The sequence below is a fragment of the Lissotriton helveticus genome, chromosome 11 (genome assembly GCF_964261635.1).
Source record: "Lissotriton helveticus chromosome 11, aLisHel1.1, whole genome shotgun sequence".
Taxonomy (NCBI): domain Eukaryota; kingdom Metazoa; phylum Chordata; class Amphibia; order Caudata; family Salamandridae; genus Lissotriton; species Lissotriton helveticus.
The window spans coordinates 916,269,874-916,293,838 of NC_136072.1; the positions used below are offsets into that span (position 1 = coordinate 916,269,874).

The 23,965-nt window shown below is 43.8% G+C and overlaps 1 protein-coding gene across 3 annotated transcripts in view; it reads right to left on the bottom strand.

The window, feature by feature from the left end:
• Positions 1–18,162: 18,162 nt before the first annotated feature.
• THOC5 (THO complex subunit 5) overlaps positions 18,163–23,965 on the bottom strand; it is a 242,432-nt gene continuing 236,629 nt past the window's right edge. For all 3 annotated transcript variants that reach the window (XM_078667190.1, XM_078667189.1, XM_078667191.1), the window contains 2 exons: positions 19,304–19,494; positions 18,163–18,440 (listed from right to left, as the gene is read on the bottom strand). In XM_078667190.1, coding sequence (XP_078523316.1) covers positions 18,377–18,440; positions 19,304–19,494 — 255 coding nt within the window. In that variant the 3' untranslated portion in view covers positions 18,163–18,376. The remainder of the gene's footprint in view (positions 18,441–19,303; positions 19,495–23,965) is intronic.

Here is a 23,965-nt window from a genome sequence, read left to right on the forward strand (position 1 = left end):
ATCAACAGCCAAGTGGAAAAGAATGTTAGTGATCCTGTAGTTCAGATAAAAATTGATGGCATCGATATTCCTCTACTCATTGATTCCCGAGCAAGAATTACTATAACTTCTATTGACAACTACAAGCAATCCTGGGCACACGAAGTACTATTACCTCCGGATCTTGTTACCACAGCGTTTGCATGTAGTAAAATTGACCTGTCAGGGTATTTTTGTGGCAACATCACTTTTCAAACCAAAATTATTCATGTAAACGTTTATGTAGCTTACAAAGGCATAGATGTACTGGGTTGGTGGCACCAAGCAGAATTTGGCATGATAATTAAACCAGGTCATAAACATCCAGTTTCACTTACAAATGCTGTATCTGACCACACACTATGGAAGGAGATGTTTTTAATGATAACATTTGTTTGATAAAACATTTCTCTCATACCATTAAGGAGTTAGAGCTGAAAAGTGATCGCATAGCACCACTGCCAGTCAGTGTCTCTGTATACAGAGCATGGCCAGTAATACATGGAGCCTCTTTCTATACTCTCCTCAGACCATCCAGAGGTCAAGTCTAGATGTATATATCTGTCCTTCAGCATGCCACAAAGTCTGTTTTTCTGTCTTTTAATGTCGTTCCAGACATTTTTTTTGCAGTGTGCGCAGTCTTCTGCACAGTGGTTCTCTGGTAAACAAACAATACAGACCACACGTGGGGTCTACCTGAGCTTTCTTTCTCCCATAGGAAGGACACTTCCCAATAAGGGCTAACATTTTGTGAAGAACTGTAAAGGAAAGGCACGTTGACTCAAAAGATGCAGCATTCATCACAAAACTAATGGTTTGGAAGACTCTCCACTGGAAAAAAGGTAAAAAAGTCCAAGGTCAGTGCTTCAGGATCCTATTGTAAGGAACCAGAAAAGAACTGGAGCAACTACCACTGGCAGCATGATGGAATACTGGTGGAGTGTGGAGGATGCCTCATTAAAAGTCCAGGGTCAGTTTTCCAGCATCTTTAGGCTGTATGTAACCTATCTGGCTACACTGCTCCGATACTCTCTTCTTTCGTCTTTAAAAAGGTTTGCGAAGGTGTTTCTTATAACTTTTCTTAATGTAGTGTATTTTTTGTAAATTAAAAAGAAAAATTGGTCGATATAGCCTACCTTAGGCAGACATATTTTTCCTTTTTTATTTTCCAACTTTGCTTTTCTAAAGAGCAATTAAAAATACTGAGGTAATTCAGTTTCGACTCCATTTTGTATTCCGTCGCAATTTTGTGTTGCCCTCACTCAGGCAGCTTGGCAAACCAAGTGTTTTTGCCTTTGTACTGCTACGTGTCAAATAACCTCCCCCCTTCCTTGTTGTGAAGCCAATTCCAGGAACTAGCCAAACTAACTAATCCTTGTCTAGACTGACTAATCCTTGTCCCAACTATCGGTTGGCCTTCAGTATTCTTTCCCTGCCCTATCTTATCTGTTGGCCTTCTGTATTCTTTCCCTGCATTATCCTATTTCTCAAGTTGTCCTTTGAAGCACACAAACACGTCCTGCCATTACTGACTGACCTATAGGTGCTGTCATTGATTGACTTATGGGGTTGGGCAAGAACACGACTCAAGGGGGACGTTCTGGTCACATGGTGTCTTGTTTTGAATGTTTTCCTATTGGCTAATATTTGGTGCATGGGGAGTATTTTTCTGTGGGTGTATATGGTTATAAAAGACTGTGAGCCACGGAGTGAAGGGGCAGTCTCCTGAGAACCTACTTTTGGTGTACTTCTGGGACAACTGTGCATAGCTGCAGCTAATAAATTTGGTTTTCTACGCTAACAGAGTATTCATTGTCTCTGTACAACAAGGCAGGTAAACTCGGAGATTTCAGGCGTGCCCTGCGCCGCCAGGCCCTTCTAGGCCTGGTACTTCAACTGGCAGCCCAACGTGGGGCGGCTTCAGAGGTAGCGGTCGAGCCCGAGGGTCGTGAGGAGCCCCGCAAGGAAATTCTGGATTGACCCCTGCATGTCGAAAGTGGACCGAAGGTTTTTGCAGCGCAGCTTCTCCTTTCCAACGGCTGCTGGTGACTGCTGCCCTGCCTTGGTCCCTTTGGTGATGACTGGTATTGCGAGACGTTAGACGGACCTCTGTTGGCGTAAGAAAACATTTGGTTAAGTAATAGTGGGTAGCTCTCACTTCTATGTTTTTGATTTTTGATTTGGCTCTTGCAAAAGCCGAAGCTGAGGGGTGAGTACATTTGTGCTGTGTTGATTGTTGATTGATTAACCCCTTGATGTTTGTAAAGGAGCCAGTGAAATAACGATGCCTGGTTTCAGTAAGTGTAGAAGATGGTGTTGTTGTTGTTGTGATAGGGATTCCCGACTGGAGGACTCTTGTCCAATTCCTCCGGCTGGAACTCCCACCTATGAGCTTTCTACTAAACATGGTGTTGGCCCCATCACCATTAATGAAGTGTGTGTCCGTTATACGAGAAAAGATGGTGTTTTGCAGTGGCCACAGAATGGTAGTTTTGAGCCTGATATATTAGATAATTTGGAAGCTACATTGTTTAAGAGAAAAGCCCGGCCGGCTATGTTTGACTCCTTTCGCCTTTGGCGCAAGGAAGCCAAACAGAAAGAAATTAAACAAATGAAAAGAGATAGGAAGGAAAAGGGCATGACTGTTATACAGGCTGCCCAGCAGTTCACAGACAATGAGACTGATTATGCGATTGAGGTCTCAGATAGACAACATCGTATGGCAATAGATAAGTGTTATCCGGTGTTGCCAACTTCCCCTGCAGACAAAGATGTTGACCCCGAAAAGGATCCTTTAATGTCCCACCTGTTGAGATTACCCCCGTCCTATGCACAGGGTGCTAATGCACCCCTACTATTGCCACCCGCTCCGCCACTTGTTGTTCCCCAGCCGGTCCCTGCACCTCTGCCACTGCCCCTTCCGCTAATGCCAATCCCGCCACCTCCTTTGCCTCAGGCTCCCTTTATTCCTGTCACCCCCTCTTCTGCCCTGCCTAATAGCTTGTCCCCTGTCCTGATGTCGAATTCCCCCTCAGTTCGTAAGCGGATGGTTGACACAGTTTCTGGCTTTTTGTCCCCTTTCTTTGGGTCGTTCAACAGGACTCCTGTTCTTTCTCGTAGGCAGACCCGTAGTCAGCTCCCAGGTCCCGAAGAGCGCGATGCGTTAGATCTCCTTGCCCGCAAGTGGATCATGAATAGTCCCCAGGATGGTATACAAGATATCATGGATACTTTCCAGCAGTGGGATGCGCCAACGCAAAGATATGTTTTTGATATCATGTGTGTCATTCTTGGGCAAGAGTGGGAGGACATGGGATTAGGATTAGCTCCCCAGGTTCTGCTAGATGTTCAGGCTGACTTTAACAAAGGGATAATTGTGGGTGCTGAGGTTGAGGATGCTGTAAGGACACTTGCCACCTTTAGAACAATGTTCACCTACCGATCTCTGTCTGAACCTGATCTTTCTGTTAAAAGGAAACTGAAACACTATCCTATGAGAGAGGTTCCCCCGGTGTGGAGAGAAGCGGTTGCACCTCAGGGCAATAATCCTGGTATACTAACTCACTTTCAACGTGTATGGGTACATGTTCCTTGGAAAAGATCTGAGGTTTTGGCCCTCAAACAATCCTTACCAGACCCCCGTAAAAATCCTGCTGGTTATTACAAAGAGCTGTCCCAGACTGATGATGCATGTATTATGAATTTAGCCGATATAGACATGTTGATCGGAAATGTGGTCCCACAACCATTATGGGCTAGGATTCGGAAAGAAGACCATGCTCAAGAATTGGGGGTGATTGGGCTGCTATCCTTGCCGCAGATGGACTCCAAGTGGGTGGTGCTAAACCCGATGCTTTAATTGCAGACCTTCCTGTTAGGATCATTGCCTTGATAAAAACTATGATGCCCCCTCTGCGAGTTAATTGGGATAAGTTAGCTGCCTGTAAGCAAAAGAAAGATGAAAGTGTTTCCGTCTTCTTTACTCGATTGGAGGAGACGTTTCTTGATCACAGTGGTCAGGATATGAGCACGGAAGGTCGCCAACGATTGTTTGTAGATAAATTTGTGTTTAATTTGCTCCCCGAACTTTCTAATAAACTGAAGGATTCCGAAAGCTCATGGGCCGTTTCTTCTTCTGCTCAGATATTGGCTACTGCTCAGTATTATGAAAATAGGTATAAAGAGGAAATAGACAAACTTGATAAAAAACTAAGGAATTAAAAACGAAAGTTCTTTTGCAACAGGCTTATCCCCCTCGTCCTGCTCAGCGCCAGTTCCAGCCGCTTCCCCAATTCCAGAAGGTGTTACAAAAACCTGAGCCCTTTGTTCCCCGGCCCCCACTGGGTCCAAATCAATGCGCTTATTGTAAGGAGGAAGGTCACTTCAAGAATAGTTGCCCGGTTTTGTTGCAGCGTGCTGGTGGTATGCCGGGGTCGCGAGGCCGAAGTGGCTACCAGTCAACACCCAGGGGTAGGGGACGAGGTACATAATCTCAAGACCAGCGTTCCTTTCCCCCTCAAAACTCCATGAATTATTTTGATCAGCAGAATGATCAGTCTGCCCATTATTCCAATGATCATTATTATACCGAGGATGAGTCAAGGTTTTCATACAAGCTAGGACAGCCATAGACAAAGTGAGGGAGTCATATCAGTTCCAGTGGACAAAAATGGGCCTTATATTAAAGTCATTGCACTAGGTGTTTCAGAGCCGTTTCTATTGGACACTGGTGCAACAAAGAGTTCTATCATCCACTCTAAACTCCCTGGGGCACCTTTGTCTGGCTTAATAAATGTTTCTGTAGGATTTTCTGGCACCCCAGTTCATAACCCAGTTCCTTGTCCTCTGCCCATCTCAATAGGTCCTTATGATTTGAAGGCTCCGCTTATTTTAACAACTGGTTGTGGTGAAAATTTGTTAGGTTTGGACTTATTAAAAAGACTGTCCGCAACATTGCATTGTTCCCCTTCTGGTGTACACCTCACTTTAGATAAGAAATTGATTTCCCCGGCTTATTTGTCTAAAGACCAACTCCCCCCTGAATTGCGCTCTCTTCCTGCCACCTTCTGGGCTACAGGCCCCAATGATGTAGGTCTCCTGCAGATTCCGCCCTACATCGTCACTCTCAAATCCAATGTTAAGTTACCTCGCATTCCCCAGTATAAGATTTCCAGTGATGGTGAAAGAGCTCTCTTGGCTATTATTTATGATTTGGTTCAGAAAGACGTGGTTGAGGAGACAAGGGGAAATGTATGCAATAGTCCTGTTTTACCTGTTCTTAAACGTACTGACTCTTCTCAGCCACCCGTTTATCGTTTTGTGATTGACCTCTGGGAGTTCAACAAGATTGTTGTACCCCAATTCCCTGTCGTCCCAGATATCACTGCCCTATTGACAATGATACCTGCTTCGGCTGTTTGGTTTTCTGTTATTGATCTCAAGAATGCTTTCTTCAGCATTCCCATTGCTGAGGAAAGTAGGGATAGTTTCGGCTTCTCTTTAGGAGGCCGAAGCTTCCGGTTCAAGCGTGCTCCTCAAGGCTATTGTGAGAGTCCCTCCATTTATAGTCAAGCTTTGAAAACTCAGCTCAATGCTTTCACTTTGCCCCCAGGTGCCACCCTTATTCAATACGTAGATGATCTGTTGGTTGCTGCTGATTCTGAGGACATTTGTAAACAGGTTACTATTTCACTGTTACGTCACTTGTCTGACCTTCCTCACAAGGTTTCACCCTCAAAATTGCAATATTGTCGCCAAGAGGTTACCTACTTAGGTAATCTCTTGTCGAAGGAGGGACGGCGATTAACCCCAGAACGTATTCAAGCAATTGCTCAAATGTCTGTACCATGTACACAAAGGGAGGTGCGTGCCTTTTTGGGCATTACCTCTTAGTGTAGGCTGTGGATTCCAAATTTTTCTTTCTTAGCAAAACCTCCGTTGGCACTCACTCTCAAAGATACACCGCAACCTCTCCCTTGGACTGCGGAATGTCAGAAAAGTTTCACTGACTTATGTACTTCTTTATGCTCTGCTCCTGTGTTAGGTACTCCTGATTACAGTAAGCCTTTCACACGCTACGTTCACGAGAGAGAAGGTAGCGCTTTGTCAGTTTTAACGCAACAATTTGGAGACAAGCAGCGCCCATGTGCCTATTTTTCGCCACATTAGACCCAGTGGCCAAGGCGTTACCTAGTTGTCTGAAAGCCACAGCAGCAGCAGCAGTTTCCATTTGCCAGTCTGCTGGATTGGTATTGGATAATACTCTTATTGTTATGGTACCACATGCAGTAGATACCCTCCTAAATAGAACAAAGACTCAGCACCTTACGACTGCCCGCTTGTCAGGGTACGAGCTGACGCTCTTGGCCAGCCACGTACATATCAAACGATGCAATACCCTAAACCCAGCCACGCTGTTACCGATCCCAGTAGAAACAGGTACTCAGGAACAGCATGATTGTTTCCTCCGTACAGAGGAGGAGACAAAAGGTAGAGCCGATCTAAAGGACACTCCACTCCTGTACCCGGATGGGATCCTATGGGTGGATGGTTCCTGTTTCAAGCTCCCAAATGGTGAGACGACTTCGGCCTATGCAGTCACTACTTTTTACACATTTGTGGAAACAGCACGCATTAGGCACAATTCAGCCCAGGCAGCTGAATTGATAGCTCTGACTAGAGCTTGTGTATTGGCTGAAGTAAAAAGAGTGAATGTGTACACTGATAGTCAGTATGCATTTGGAGTGGCCCACAGTTTTGGGCGTCTGTGGAAGGAAAGAGGGTTTTTCACCTCCCACTGCACTAAGATACAGCACGGCCAGTTGGTAAATTACCTTCTCAAATCACTTACCTTGCCAACTCAGATAGCAATTGTTAACTGTAGTGCGCATAAGAGGATTACTGATGATGTGGGTCAAGAAAATGCTTTTGCGGATCAGATAGCGAAAGAGACAGCCAGAGACGTTACAAGCCGCATGTATGTTCCGTGCCCCGCTAGATGGGTCAGACAAGGAGGGATGTGTGAGGACACAATAGAAAGTGTAAAAATGATCCAGGGAGAGGCTACAGAGAAAGAACTGAGTAAGTGGAGAGAGCGTACAGGAATGTTGGACGCGACAGGGTGTTGGACAGAATTGTCGGAATATCAGCACTGGCTGTTACCAGACGCCTATGTGCTTCCAGTAGTTACCATGGCACATGGTCCAGCCCACATTATTGCTAATTGGATATGCAAACTTCTGGCCCCTGTATGGCAGAATGTGGGGATCCCTAAATGCGCAGATAATTTGGTTAAGCACTGTATTGTCTGCTTGATGCACAATCCAGGGAAGGGAACACCAACCCCAGCAGGCCATTTTGCTCCCCCAACGTATCCTTTTGAGGTGTTGCAAATAGACTATATTCACATGGAGCGATGTAATAGTCTGAAGTATGTCCTTGTGGTGGTGTGCCCCTTTTCTAGATGGATAGAGGCCTACCCCCTAAAGGATAATACTGCTCTGTCTACGGCTAAAGTCCTTTTGAAGGAGTTTTTTCCCGAGGTTTGGTTTACCTCAAATTGTTTGGAGTGACAACGGAAGTGAATTCGTGGGTCAGATAATACAGAAAGTGTGTGCAGGTCTTGGTATCAGACAGAAATTTCATGCGGCAAACCACCCTCAGTCAGCAGGTTTGGTGGAATGCTATAATGGTACTCTTAAGCTCAAGCTCGCGAAGATACAGGCCAGCACGGGTCTTGCCTGGCCCGATGCTTTACCCTTGGCTCTTTTGTCTACTCGAACAACTGTCCATTCCCGTATGGAACTCAGTCCCTACGAGGTTGTGTTTGGACACCCAGCAAATGTCTGGGGAGTCCCAAGGCCAAAGAAGTATTCCGAGATAGAGCATCCATTGTTGATTGATTATTTGCATGACCTCACCACTAAACTGCGTGTCCTTCATCAACAGGTACAAGACGCCTTGCCTCAGGCTTCCACTGATCCTGGCCATACCATACAACCCGGTGATTGGGTTTGCATCAAGAATTTCCAGAGATCAAAGAATTTGGAACCTCGCTGGAGAGAGCCTCGTCAAGTATTGTTGACAACAGGCACAGCTGTGAAGGTGGTCGGAAAGAAAAATTGGATCCACGGTGTGCATTGTAAGAAGGTACCCTTGCCTTTGCCTTATGACCAGTGGGTCCGTGAAGGTATTGGCGATTTTGAAGGTGAAAGGGTCCCCCGATTCGTACCTTTTAGCAATGCACGCCTAGATTGGACTCGATCTGAGAAAGAGGATGATGACGTTTTACAGGAAGCTGTACCACCACATCTCAGGTTGAACACAACCAATCCAGAGACACTTTTTCAGGACCAGACTGTGCCAAATAAGACGAGATACAATTAAGGCCTAGATTGGCTAGAGACAATTGAGAATTTTTTTCTTTTGATTGCACTTTTCAGTGACACTGACCATCCAATTAGGTTGCAGGGTCGTGGTAAGGGTCTTAGTTTGTGACCAGAGTAGTGGCAATAGGCCTGCGGGACTTGCAGTGTCATAGGACGGCTGATAATCACAGCTGAGTGAAGAAGGAAGACTGCCATGAGCAACATTTAGAGGATGGATTCTGCTATACTAAAGAGAAATGATAAGGATAAAATGAAGAAATATTGCAAATTATTGCATAATAGATGTGGTATAACATTGTGTATTTTAATCTTTTTAGGTATTATATTAGCTTGTGTGGGTTGGGTTACTTATACTATGCAGCAGACACCTACACCTACCTCCCATCACGTGCCTTTTCGCACCACTGCCTCCCCGCACCAGTTACATACATTACCAGAACTTGAGCAAAGTAGGAGAATCGAATATTTTAATAATTCATTCATTCAATTGTTGCACCAACATCAATTGGTAGTCAACACCACCAATTGTTGGGTTTGAAGACTCTTGCCCCATACTACGGATAAAGGGATGCCATATTTAGTTTTCCCTTTTTCCCTGAAGGGGTCCGCTTGGGCTTATACATCTATGTTCTCTAATGCTTACGAGAACCAACCCCGGCACCCTGTTGGTCCATATGGGGGTGGGGTTGAGGTTAGTCATGACCCTCTGGTGAAGAGAATATCGGCTATGTCTAAAAATTACAGTAAAATGAATGAGTTCCCTGCTGACGAACGACGGGCATACATTGGCTGGAACGTGACCCGTTACGTTACTAGCCTTACAGATAGGGCCAGACGAAAAAGATCCCCACCCATATGGACTGTACCCCACCGAGGCTGTGTCTCCAAGGAAATGGTCAGAATGCTAAGGCCCAATTGGGAAAGAGCTCTTGTGCAGATACATATACCTATGCATCGCAGACTTCTCCACCGTTAGTGGCATCTCAGGGAACATATTTTGTTTGCCATGACAGGGCCTATACATGGTTACCAACTAATTTCTCAGGGTCATGTTACATGGCTTTTCTCCTCCCTTTGACATATACCGCCCCTTTGGACATCACAGAAATAGGTACAGTAGATGCGCAATTGATTCAGAAGATACAGCAGGACAAGAGGGAGGCGACTTTTTCAAAGGATTCCTCCCATTCTAGGGCCCTATGGCCAATAGCAGAAACATAAGGCACCTCATTCGAGTTGTTGAGGCAACGATAGATGAAACTGTAGGGGCACTGAGCAACCTCACAGCCGAGCTTCAGGCGGACCGTCTTATGACATTACAGAACAGAATGGTTTTAGATATCATTCTTGCAGACCGTGGTGGGGTAAGTAAATTGATTGGATCCAGCTGTTGCATTTACATACCTGACGACGCCCCTACAGTATACCAGGCCATCTCTAAATTGCACCTAATCGCTGAGTCCATTCACCAGGACGAAGGAAACTAGTCTTTGACAGGACCGTTCTGGGGATTATTGTCCACATGGGGATAGAAGGTACTGACTTTCATTGGAGTGACTTTGGCTATTATCTTTTCATGTTGCCTCTGTCTACAATGTGGTCCCGCTATCTGCGGCCTTTGTGCCACCCTGTGTGTCCCAAGACCTGTCTCACAGAAAGCAGAAAATATGAAAATGATGTTGCAGCAACAGCTTGAAGACCTCATGGCTATTAACATTGACTCACATTAACGTGAGTCTGTGTTTTGTCTGCGTAATGGCAAAAGGAGGGGCTGAGGTAATTCAGTTTCGACTCCATTTTGTATTCCGTTGCCATTTTGTGTTGCCCTCACTCAGGCAGGTGGCAAACCGAGTGTTTTTGCCCTTTGTACTGCTACGTGTCAAATAACCTCCCCCCCTTCCTTGTTGTGACGCCAATTCCAGGAACTAGCCAAACTAACTAATCCTTGTCTAGACTGACTAATCCTTGTCCCAACTATCTGTTGGCCTTCAGTATTCTTTCCCTGCCCTATCATATCTGTTGGCCTAGGTATTCTTTCCCTGCATTATCCTATTTCTCAAGTTGTCCTTTGAAGCACACAAACACGTCCTGCCTTTACTGATTGACCTATAGGTGCTGTCATTGATTGACTTATGGGGTTGGGCAAGAACACGACTCAAGGGGGACGTTCTGGTCACATGGTGTCTTGTTTTGAATGTTTTCATATTGGCTAATATTTGGTGCATGGGGAGTATTTTTCTGTGGGTGTATATGGTTATAAAAGACTGTGAGCCACGGAGTGAAGGGGCAGTCTCTTGAGAACCTACTATTGGTGTACTTCTGGGACAACTGTGAATAGCTGCAGCTAATAAATTTGTTTTTCTACGCTAACAGAGTATTCCGTGTCTCTGTACAACAAGGCAGGTGAACTCGGAGATTTCAGGAGTGCCCTGCGCCGCCAGGCCCTTCTAGGCCCGGTTCTTCAATATGCTCCAGGAACTTTCGCTAGGGTAGGACATCACAGTGCTTACGATTATCAATGGAGATTTTCAAAGGAAAATAAGTGGTTGGGTCTTAATGGAGTCCAGGGATCTGGATTCATCAGTCCCTTTTCTACCATGGATCTGGAAATTTAGCCTCTCTGCAAGTATATCGGGTAAGAGTAAAATTGCTGGCAGGATTGTTTTAAGTGAGATTCTTAAGCATGGCACTGTTATGACCCTGTAATTGTTAAAGGGTTTCTTGCCCCACAAAAGAAGCAATTATTCCTGCGTTGTCAGGATGCTAAGGAGCTGGTTATTACTGAGCATGTCTCAATCAACTGCGATGTGTAACTGATGTACTTAAACAAACCGGGCTGTACTTCAATCCCGAAAACTGTCTGCACAACCATCTTTGTTTCCGCAGTACATCAGCATTAGCTGACGGCTTGAAACCAGTAGTAGTGATATTCATGGACATGTTGACAATGAATCCTGAGACAAGCTCCCCCCAAATACAACTTATTCTTATCAATTGTGTGCCTACCAAGTGCAACTAATGCATTTGAAGCTTTCCCCAGTAAGTGCAGTAGCTATATTAATATTCTTCTTTAAAGTATTGGTGAGTCAGTAATATCTCCCTTTGCCCCCCAACCTGGCCAAGGGGACCAGTTAGGAAGGCCAGTATGCTGCAACGTCTTTGAGATGTATTTGATGTGACCGTGATGTTTTGTGTGCCTGGCAAGACCAGCTTGTGACATGTCTGGTAATTTGTACTTTACTCTCATCCTCACAATTTGTGATGTGGATCATTTCAGCTCCAAGAGAACTTATTTGAACATGCTGTTCACTTTCAGGATGATTGTATTAAAATCATAACAAAACTTTCGGTATGCATTCTTGTGCAGGTCATATTTTGACCTACACCTTCCGATGAAAGAATTAAATTTAGCAATTTCAATAGCAGGCTATTCAGTTTTAGTTCAATCTGGGTGGCTTTCCACAGATATTACATCGGCAACCCATTTATTTTCGACAAGTCAATACCCCATCAAATGGCCATCATCCTATTCATTACAGCCAAGTTTCCAGTCATTCTTATTCTCTGGATATTGGCACACAGCCTTCGAGGCCGCTGCTGGCTTGAGGTTTGAGCATGTTGGGCAGCATAGTTGTATGTTTGTCAGCCGGCGTACATGTTGTGCGGCGCTTGATTGGGAAGGGTTGTAATAATCAAACCGGTGCATGGTTAAGAGCTGCTGGGAGTCTCCCTAAGCCTTAATATCCAATACTGCAAAAAGCCAGAAACTCTGCTGGGACCTGAAGCATCAAGGGTAAAAGAATTGTTATGATCAATATTGTCATAAGAACTTGGAAAAAGACCCAGATTCCTTCCTCCCAGTTCCGTAACTCCTTGTGCCACCACCAATTCAGTAGGATGATATTAATTCAAGTGTTCAAAGTATTATTTTTTTGTGTTCTTCATTTTGATACTTTAAGTGCGACAAGGACACCCTGGTGAGAGTCCCATGCTCACTGTGCCAATGACACAAAGTTGCCCCCACTCGAAGTGGCCCAAATAGACTGAAACAGATCTCGAGTTGCATGTATGCCAGTTCAGAGAGGACATGGCTTAGCCGTTCGGGCTGGACTGTTCCTATTGGAGCCAAGCCAAGGTTGACTGACATATGGTTGAGTCTAATCTATGGTGCCACAGTGGACAAACACACTGGGGACTGGGATCCGGCCCGAGTGATTAGCAGTGGCTGAGAATAATTAAAACATTCCATCTAACACTTTTTTGTATTCACCACCAATCCAGGAAGCATTTGTCCGGTAGACCTGGGTAAGACAATTTCTCTTAGATGTATTCTTTTCCTGGTTTCATTTCTCCCGCACAATATGCTCAGAAGTTATGGAGGCACCTTTATCTGACATACTATTGCAACCAAAGTGATTACTAACAACTTGGTATGCACATTTTAATATCCAAATATATAAAAAAAAATGTGAAAGGATTGAACTGACTCATTAGCTTAGTGATCAAGAAAGTAATCAATCATTTATAAGACTTATCAGGCAACGACGAGGAACGTCTTTACGTTGATAAGGTCGTTTTTTCACAGCCCTGCACAAGCGTATTCATGTACAGGTTGTGAACACAGTCAGAAACACTGAGTCAGGATCCGTTGGAGATCGTATGGGAAACCAAAGTGTAAAGATACAGCTCACAATATCCCCACAACAACAAGATTTATTAAAAGGTCTTGTGAAATGGCTAAATCGCGGGGGAGACATGACGAAGAGAAAAACTGTGTTCCTAAATGTTGCCCATAGGATTGGAACAACACGTCCCTAGAGGCAGAGCGGTCAAGGAGCATTCGTAACATTATTGCAGGGGTGGAGCCAGACTATATAAGCACTTCCACATTCCATACACGCTGCCAAGTATTCACTTGGATGAAGCAGCTGTCAGAGTTACATGAAGCACAGTGTGGTAAGGGTTCAAAAGCAGCAACCATAGTATTTCCGGAATTTGGACTGTTGTTATAGTGGTCGCATTTTTTACTATTTAAATCGCAAGTCGGGTTGACCGAAGGTACTCTGGATTGAAGACAGAGTTTCTGTCGTATTCCTGAATTACCTTGAACTACTTCCATTGGTTGAATCCGGATTATTTTGTGCAGAAGGTAAGACAGAGCTTTGTGTGACGAAGCAACTTACTTATGGGCACATTGTGTTCATTACGTGTAAGCTGCAGGGGCGGCTCCTATATTAGGGCAGAAGAGCGTCTCCCCACTGCTTTCTCGCAGTGCGAGAAACAGAAACAAAAAATGGTATTTTAAATACAATTTTATGTTTCTGCTTCTTGCGCTGCGAGAAAGCAGCATGGTATGCCTCGTTGGGGGCTGGCGGGTGAGCTGGTCAGGGAGGAGTGGCTTGCCCAATGTTATGGACCTGACTGATTGGTCGGCCATCTTGGGTCGATCAAACCAGTCATGCGCACTCTCCCTTTTCTCTATGTAGGCTACATGCCTACATAGAGCAAATGGCCTCCCTACAGGCACCCGGCTGGGCGCTGTCCGCACCAATCACAATGCTAAAAGGCGCTTATAATGAGACGCCAACCCCTCCACTCTGCAAAAGCATCGACATGTTTCAGCCGGCAAAATGAATACCCCGGCTTTCCTCAGGACTCTCAACACTGTGATCCCATGGTGCTCACCCTCCCTCCTTTAAATCTAGAAGTAAAGGGGATGTCACCTTACCAAGTTAGTGTTCAGTTGAAAAAGTGGTGGAGCCGCTCGCTCTAGGAGAGGAACCGAGTTTATTACATTTTTAAACTCGAACTGGCGGGGGAGTGGGAACAGCTCCCCGTTTGCACTCTTGCTTATAAGGTCAGCTGTCGCCCGACAAAGTTTGTGTCTCTCTCTGCCCCGCATAGATCTATTTTGCATTTATTACCTTCCGTCCATCCTTTTGTAAAGCGCTCTGATATCCTTCTGGATCTTGTTCGCGCTATATAAAACTTACTTTAAAAAAATGTCTCTGCCATTGCAGCGTCGTGAGTGGCTTAGGGGAGGGAGGATGCCTGCTTCCTGTTCCTGGAAAGCAGCAGGAAAACGCTGGCACGGGACCTGGCCAGGAGCAGAGGCGACGAGGGACCCGGTAAGGTCATTTTTAAATTTAATTATTGTAAATCATCCCCCCCCCCCCCCACTCACAAGTCATGAGAGCCGTGACTGGCAAGCAGATTTGGACGACTGTTCATTTCCGTATAGCTACAATATTCTATGCCTTCCGTTGGATGAGTTCTGCTTAGTTATGCAGAAAGGAGAAAATAGCTCTGAGGGTGGAGCAGGATTTTTGATTTCACAACTGATATTTGGTTTTCAAACTCTTAAAAGAGTAGCACTTTATCACATTTGCAGAAATAGCATTTATATATATATATATTTTTTTTAGTGATATGCCTCGTCCACTCTTCAATAATTTTCACGCTATGCTGAGTGTATGAGTGATTACTGGAAGGAGAAATAATCTTCCGCTTGCTTTGCGTTTATTGTTTTAACAGGGGTTTTCACATTGAGAGTTCGGGAGTATTCTCTTTCCCTGTGAATCAAGGCAGGTGGTATTTTATGGTAGGCGTGCTAAACGGTATTATAACAGCATTAGTATAGTATGGGTGCTAAAAGAGGCAAGGAACAGAAACTTCTGAACCTATGTTCTTCCAGAGACGCATCATAAACAGATATTGAGACAGTCCATATACAATACTAGTGATCTCCTCAAGAGGGTGGACGCTGGATATTTGTTGTTTCCTTTTCAGGCACCATATATAGGTATAAACTAAAACAATATGTTCTAGTTGATAGACTGTGTGCTGATATCTGTTGTTTTTCTCACTAGATCTCCCTCCCAGCTGTTCCCTTTCTTCCCTCGCTTGATCACCTCTATAATCTGCGCTAATATAGCATACAGAATTGGGGCTATCGAGAGGTGAACCATTCTGAGCATTGTTCCGATCTTGAGGACTCAACAAAGTTACAGGTTTTTATTGATAAGTATGTCATCACTGACAAGAAAGTCATTTACAAGTGTCTCTTGAATTAAGGAGACTTGACAAAGCTGCTGTAAATGAGTGAGGGTTAGTGAGGGAGCATGTTTACGAGCTACGGTAAGCATTACACCTTTTTTCTTCACAAAAGATGCGGAGTGCTTTTAATGAAGAACCTGGGGCAATTCAGTTTTTCACCTTTTATGTGCTGATGTGGACGAGTCAGCATCAATGTGTTTTCAGTTGGTTTTATAAATGGAAGACCTTTTTTTGGAGTCCTTCACAGACTACAGGGTCTGGACATCGTCTGCCAACCCAGTTGATTGCAGCCAAGTACGGCCTAGATCAGTAGTGTCCAAGCCACAAAGAACCAACTTGAGTTGCCTGAGAGAGCACACAGGGTGAAGGTCTTCAGACACACCAGCGAGAACTAGGGCCACCGAACCCCAAATGGTGTAAGTAGCGCACCCAACAAACAGCTGGCATTAACAGCGAGGGGGACCAAGCGGGTAGAGGAAAAGACATTTGCCGAATGCTTCAACCTGCTTAGATTCCCCATCAGGGAGAGTGGTAGGACATGTATTGGAATTAGAGCGGCTGGGTGAAACCTGCACCACTACGCTTTCAGGTGAGGATTGCTGTGAAAGAAAAGCCATGTCACCTGAAGCAGGGTGATGACGCCCAGCAATCTGTCATTTGATTGATGGGCTAATGCACGGATTGGGTTAAGACCCCAAAAAAGTATCCGTCAGCGCTTCATTGCAAGAAAGAAGTGGCTCCAAAGATGTCGGCCCAGGTTGAAGGACCCAAGGTGGGGAGTCAATAACTTTGGTCGCCCTCCACATCACCATGACATAGGAAGCGGATTTCTCGATGGCTGGTCCAGGGGAGAAAAAAGACCAGTCTTCGTAAAGGAATCGAGGCCACTAGGCCTCCTGTAAGTCCCTATTCAATTGTCATCCATGTAGGGCTGATCGAACTCATCGCCATGGTCAAAGTCATTAAACACAGCTGTCCCAAAAAGTGAATACAGAGTGTTGTCGCGCTTCTGCCAAATCAAGTGGCACCTCAGGAGGATTTGGGCACTACTTTGGTCGAGGAGAGAGCTATCGTGGCTGCCTTCTCTGGCATCGGTACAGTCGGAATCACTGTTGAAGTGCCCAGGACCTGCATGGGTCGCAGCGGCAGTAGTGGGGTGGAAACAAGAGACTAAACAGGTTCAGAAAGTCCACCAGGCGTACCAAGGGCAAACCTGCCTGCGGTATACCAGGTGGAAGGCCTCTCGACTCCTTCGGGCCAAATGCGCACCAGAGGGATAAGGCAGGGATCTAAAGAGCCGAAGCATGCCAATGTGGAACTCAGATTCGATGCAGCATGGCTAAAGGCCCCAGAAACTCAGGTTGTGCCGGAAGTAGATGCAGGATCAGCTGACTTTGGGATCGAGAAGGGTGGTGCCGCACTCGTGCCTGCTCAGGCAAATGAGAGTGGCGTGAGGTAGCGAAATCCTCATTTGATTTCGTGAGGTTCTTTTGCTTACCTGAGGACTTGCAGCACGACGGAGGCTGGCGTCTGTAGCAAGTCTGTTGACTCTGGGATTGGAAACAGGATCGAGATATAACGTTTGAGCTGGAACAGTCCCGGTGAGGAGTTTTTTTTATGCTTCGAGATATCAAGGTTCACCTTGCGTTCCCTGATGGCTTTCAGGTTCAGCAACACGCAGTCGCTGTAGGCCTTGGAGTCCTGGGTCAACCCCACGCCCCACAGGAACATCTGATGAGGATCAGTCACAAACATTTGTCTGTGATAGTTCCTACAGGAATTAAAACATGTCCTTTTTGGGGAATGACATTCATTGGACACTGAAGAAAGTTTTGTGGCAACGTCGCAGAAAGACGAAGACCGCTCTGGATCTGCGCTTGGGGGTGTAAAAAGAAAGGAACTAACGTCAGTCAGCACGCTGGAGGGGCACCAACATAGGCTCTGCATTTCTTTTATGGAGTGGAACAGTGTCCAAGAGGAACTGCCTTACAACACGCAGAATTACTGTAGAAACGTTTCCGGATCCAGTCGGTTGTCTGGGGAATATTTAAAAGGTGAGGAATCTGCACTGAGAAGTTTGTATCAAAATATCTCCTTCAATGTTAGCCTGTGGATCTTAGAAACCTCCTTCACAGTATACTGTATACTTCGGATGCATGTGCAAGAGTAATAGATCACTACTTTACAAGTCCGTGGAGGTGTGGACTTTTGCATGAATGCTAAGACTCTATTGTATGTTTAAACAGACCGCTGAAGTAGGCAATTAAGCTCTCAATTACTGCCAGATTAATCTACTCTATACAGTTAAATTACCCTTCGAAGTATGCAAAGATAACTACTTTTCTCAAACTTCTGTTTTTGAAAGCCAATACTGGTACTTGAACAGTGCAATACAATACATTTGCTAAAAACAAATATGATGGGGAAATGACTGTGCACTAACACAAAGAGCATAGAGATTAGGATATCCTTCGCCACAGCCCTGTAATTTCGCTAATCATTCTAGATCTGATGAGCACATTGTACCATGAGTGACCGGTTCTTACATGATATCAGAGGTGTGTCGAAGATGGAGCATTTAAAAATAAAGCAAGAAGTTAGACATGAAAGTGAACCATCTTTTACCCCACAGCACAGACTGGATTACCCATGTATCAATGGCACCTATGCAAGTGAGCAGACAGTGTTGAGACCACTATTATTGGGGTAGTACAATTACAATTTAATTAACTAAAAATTCAAGTAATAAACAAGGTAACGTTCTCAGAAGGACAGGTGATTGAGCTAACACTGAGCACTGCTGTAGTAGGATGCCTTGTCTGTTGCTGAGGCAATAACAGGCGGAATTGCGGCAGCCTGTAACAGAGGGTCAGCACAGAATCATGTTTCACAGGACTTCCGGTGTACCACAAAGGTTAACGATGACTGAAGAATCCTTGGGGATGCTGATACTTGAATGGCTTCAAGCGATTGGGACCCCTGAAAAAAGGATGAAAATGTAAAAGAGAACATTAGTGGGGTCAAGTGGTTAAATGTGCAGCTTTGCTGATGGCAGGCATGCAAGTAAGACTCTCTGCCTTCTTTCAAAGTACTTTTATTATTAAACAAATGGAATCCACCCACAAGGAATAGGTGAAACAAGAAATATGGTCTCGGATGGGATGTGTTACTACATTGGTGGGAAGCACATGGTGTTCTTTAAATACCCCTCGACACACCAAAAGGGCCCTTGGTGTCATGCTTCATCATAGGGGTCTTCGCACTCCGCTATGGAGTGCGATGTGCTACTAACCAACGGATACGTGGGAGCACTTGATATAACCACTATGTGTAGTGTGAGTGGTAGGGTCAGACGTGGATGGTGAGTGAATGTTAAAAAATACCTGTCAAGTGAGGACTACAAGGATGTTTAATAAACCTCCCTGCTGGTATTGTTAAAAACAGTGAAGTGGAAGTTTAATGTATTAATGTACAAAACCTTCTGCATGTGTCTGTGTCATCATGTTTCGAAGCATGATGATTCTTCTTCACACAGATCCCTACCCTACTCAAAAAGGACAGTATAATACCGTCAAAAACATAGGGAATACTATTATTGTGTCGATTAATGTAAAATGTGCCTATTATGGTCAATTTACATAGCGACAAAGTAATCCTTTGATGTCCACTTGCTATCCAGAACTCCAAGGCCTCATGAGCCTTCAGATAAATGCAGGGGACCCTGTGCTAATTAGCACTATATGTGGGGATAATACCTCACTTGATCGTCCCCTCCGCGACTCCATTGTTTTGTCAAAGCACCCCAATATAGTTCCATCTTGAGATTTAGACATGGCTCCTACCTGGCCAGACGGAGGCACATCTTCTCCTGTGGGAACTCCTTTGGGCCCTCAACGCTGTTATCGTGGCTCTCAGTTTCCAGGTAAACATCAAGTAACACACAGAGACGTTGTAGTTGGTTTGTGAGTAGCTGGTAACCAGTCTTCGGTTTGTAGAGCTCCGGATAATATACGTTCACCTCACTCTCCATTGCCTGAAGTAAAAGGAAGTTACAAATGCATGAGGTGCTGTGTAGTAAGCATGCTGAATGTCAAAAATGAACGTCAAAACTAAGAAACATAATCAATGGACTTTAAATATGCAAAAAGTTATAGATTTGCCCGAAACAGTAAGTAAATAATGACAGACAGTAAAAAAATTAAAATCATGAAATTAAAACAAATAAAAGTCAAGACTGGTCAACCAGCCCTGGTATTGAAGTGGACTACTTTCTAAGAGGTAGTACACATGTGCAACCACATTGCTTGTGGGCAGAAGCAAAATGTGAATTACAATTTGAAAGATTGATGGCTGAAAAGAGCAGACCAAAAGTCCCTTTATGTGTAAGAATATATACAGATTTTTATTGCAATTTTCTTTTTATAGAAAAAACAGGCTACTTAAACAGGTAAAGTGGTCGGTAGGCAGATCTAAAAAGATACAGGGAAAGGGCTTATCTATGTAGAATGCCATAATAATTACATGAAGTAGTGGGTAAATTAACACATGGAGTCCTGTTAGACGGGAACATGTTAATCTACTTCAGGGTCTCTTTTGCACAATTTCTAAAAACGAGGCTCTTATAATTAATAGTGTTGAACAACACAGATCAGTCTAGTAAGTTCAGGGGAACCAATAGATTCCCATCCCTCAAAAAGAAAAGCCTGTCAAAAATAAGAGTTGTTTAGCTTGAAGCCTCCTAACAACAAACCTCTCTAACAGTTTTGTATGGGCAAGGGAAAATTAAAAATTGTACTGCGGCTTGCTGATTTCAAGGGTCCAGAGAATGCTTTCTTCAGCAGAAGAGCCACCATAGCTATTTCCAGGAGAAATGTACCTTCTACCCTTGACATACCACTAAAAATGCACAGAACCACAATATCACAAGGCCAAAATTTGAAACTTTTAAAATCTTATTTTTGGCGAAAAGCTTCTAATTTGGCTCTACGGAAGGACTCGTACAGAATAATTAATTAAGAGTACCATACATTAGCAAAGTCGAGCAGCAGTCGAACAGCACACATTGGCTTTCACTTCATAGCATGGGATGGGGAGGGAAGGATTAGTTGAATACACTAAAAAAAGTAGTTAAAAGTAGTGAAGTGGGTAATTGGCAGCGCTGATGTGAGGGCATCACTGCACTGCTTGTGCAAAACTATTGTTCTCTAATGCAGGATAACTACATTTGTAGATTTATGGATTCCTGCTTTCTGAAGCACCAGGACTTTTTTGCTGTGCAAATGACAGTGCTACCCTGTAGAAGATCCCTAGACAGGAAGGGAAAACCTTTTTTTGTAAATACAAAACGCCATTACACTCTTGAGAATACCGTAGCAATTTGGCTTCTTGGGCTGTGGGACAAAAAGAACCGAGAAATGTAATTGGAGGTTTGCAGAAGTATTTTATAAATAGTCAGTGGGTAATATTTTAAAAGCCCTTAGTGCACATAAGAAAAAGATGGTCCTGTTTTCCTACTGTGAGTCACCAACTGTTTTGCATAGACACACACTAGTGGGACGGTAACATTGAAATTCTCTAAAAGGAATGCTGCTGAACTAGAAGTCAAATATGATCCTACCTTACAACAAATGTAAAGTTGAATACCCAGGGTCATTACCCAAATTGAGAGGACAGTCCACATCACCCCACCCAAAAACTAATGAGCAGCTCTCCAGCTTGTGATCACCACACACAAGGGCCATCCACTGAGAGGCCCCCCAATACAAAAATAATCATACCGTGTGGGGAGATAATAGGGTTGGAGAGAGTATAAAGAAATAAACCCAATCTGCACCAGACTCTACCTTATGTCAAAACTTTGTCAAGTGCAGAGCTGGTGTAATGATTCTCTTTTCTTTCCTCTTAGTGTATTTAGGAGTACGATAAATATTTCTTCTACAGAACCACTAAACTTTTATTTACCATTTTAATAATGTTCACGTCAAAAACATCTAATTTATGAGCAATTCTTTAGCAAAATGTGATTGTTGGCAAAAGTAGAGACTCAAATTCTCCAAGAATTATAATTTCAATATGACTGTTGGTTTTCACTCGTTGCATGAGGAACTGAAATTCTTACAGATTCCAATTTCCCAATTTCAATAACATGCTGTACCGTTATGACGACCCTTCCTAATCATTTCAACGTTATTGTACTGGTTAACAAGGTACTTTACCTATGAAACACGTTTTTGAGTGTTGTTGCACTTCAGTACACCTTCCCTAAAATACCGCATCCTCAGAAAACGCAGGGGGTCCATTTGGACCAGGCATGCATACTTGACTAAGGAAAATTAAATTAAGCGTGATGACATAGGCCCATTGGCTCGGTTAACCAAGCAGAAAAAGAAACCGCCTGAATATCAGATTTCATTTTAACTAAGGATGATATCAGGTTTTTTTAGGCAGCCATGTTGTGGTAGATTTTTGACAAAATGACATTTCAGCGTTAGTAAACATTTTTTGTGAAATCGTCTTATTAATCGTACAGCATAGGTCAGCAGCCAATCGTTTTATTCAGATAACTAAAGCCAATTTGTTATTGCATGCTTTCAACTTGTCAAGCTGTTCAAGCGAGGCAAAGATGGGGATATCCTGTTACTTCAATAAACACCGAAGTTTATGAGTTGATAAAAGCCAAGGCAGTTTGAAGTTGGCAATTAAAAAGGCGTGAAAAAGCATCAGTTACATGAGAGCAGAGGCAAGCCAAAAAGTTTCTTTACAAGGCAATGAATTCTATCTACATCTAATTTACATTTAGGTCAAATCCAATTATAGTCAAAACGCAAATGAGAACGAAAAAAAGGAGAGGATACTGACATGCAATCCTTACTGCTGTAACATGGGAATCTTCATTAAAGTCAAATAACCCCACCCAAGTGTCAAAGAATCAGGAAACACTTTAAAAAGCAATAACATAGCTTCTAAAATACCCCCTGGCACACCTATATAGACATACAAAATATGTGTGTGTCTGTTCATGCAAGCACATAACTGGAAAAATAAAACCCAAAAAAGTGCATTTATTTTTTCATAAAGAAGCAATTCATTATAATTAGAAAAGCCAACACAGTAAAACAAACTCCAGATTCCACCGCTTCTAATTAGTTGTAAAATAAGAAATTAAAACATATAAGGTTGGTCTTGGCTTTTTTGTGTTCTGGTTCAGGGAGGGCCTGACCGTTCAGGCTGGGCTGATCCTATTGAAGCAAGGTAAAGACTGATTTGCATATGGCTGGGTCCAAACAGAGGATGCCTGGTGCGCCAAAGAACAATGGGGGCTAAGGATACCCCGAATGACTGCCAATGGTTAGACTTACTGCACGCATTCTTCCCATCACATTTTTGTGTGTTTGATGTAAACACTCTAATAGGCCAAGGGTATGCCCAGACATGGCTCCCGTGCTCACTGTCTCACTGGATCCAAGCTACATTCAACTGAACAGTCCAAGTCAGGGCAACACTGGTCTTGGGTTGTTTGTTCCAGTTCAGGGAGGAGCTTGTCTAGCATTTCGGGCTGGATTGTTCCTACTGGAGCAGGGCAAAGACTGATTTGCATATGGCTACTGAGGTGGTATGTTGGGCAAAAGAATGAGAAATCGCAATCCTACCCAGAGTGACTGCCAGTGGTGAGGCGTACTGCAAGCATTCCTCCTTTCACCTTTTGTGTGTTGGATGTATAATAACTTCATGAAGCTGATAAAGGAACACTGACCCTTGAAGGTAGATTAGACTATCAGCTGGGGGTCTTGTTAACTTTGAAAGACTAAGAATCCTGTGCCAAATTAGTGTAATTTCCTTTCATATAAACGATGCGAAATTCCGCATTAAGCAAGTCTGTCATCTTGTGCTATATTTTAGCGTGCAATGTATCCACGTTAATCGTTTTTTTTTGGCGTAAGAATAGGATACAAACCTGTGCGAACAACAGTCACTCGCACTGTGGTTGTTTACATTGCGCCTACACTATAATTTTGTGGACTGAACGGCGGTATAATTTGGGGATGTGGTGTAATTTCAGGATTTTTGTGTAACAAGTGTAAGCCCCGAAACTACTCAAATTACACGAGTCGAATTTAAATTTCACCTGGGTCTAATCCTGATTTAGTTTTAAGTGTCATCCAAATGCAGCCGTCTCTGAGAAAAGCAGGTTGTTTAGAAGTTAAATGACTAGTCCTATGACTGAGAACTTGTCTTTAGGAAGAACAATAATATCAGCCTGCAGATGGTCTGCTAGAGATTTACACGTTATGCTCGCAGTAGCCTTATGCTTTTTTTTCACAAGAATAGGGTGGTTATAAGAGCCCATCCATCCGTCCTATTGAAAATGGTGCTCATTTTTTCATAAACCTGGAAATATCCCTGCGTTCCTTTTTTGTTAGTCTCTGAACTTTCCAGCGGAGAAATCCCTTCACATTCTAGAAGTGAAAAGGGCTTTACGGTACTTCCTAGGAAGTACTTAAGAG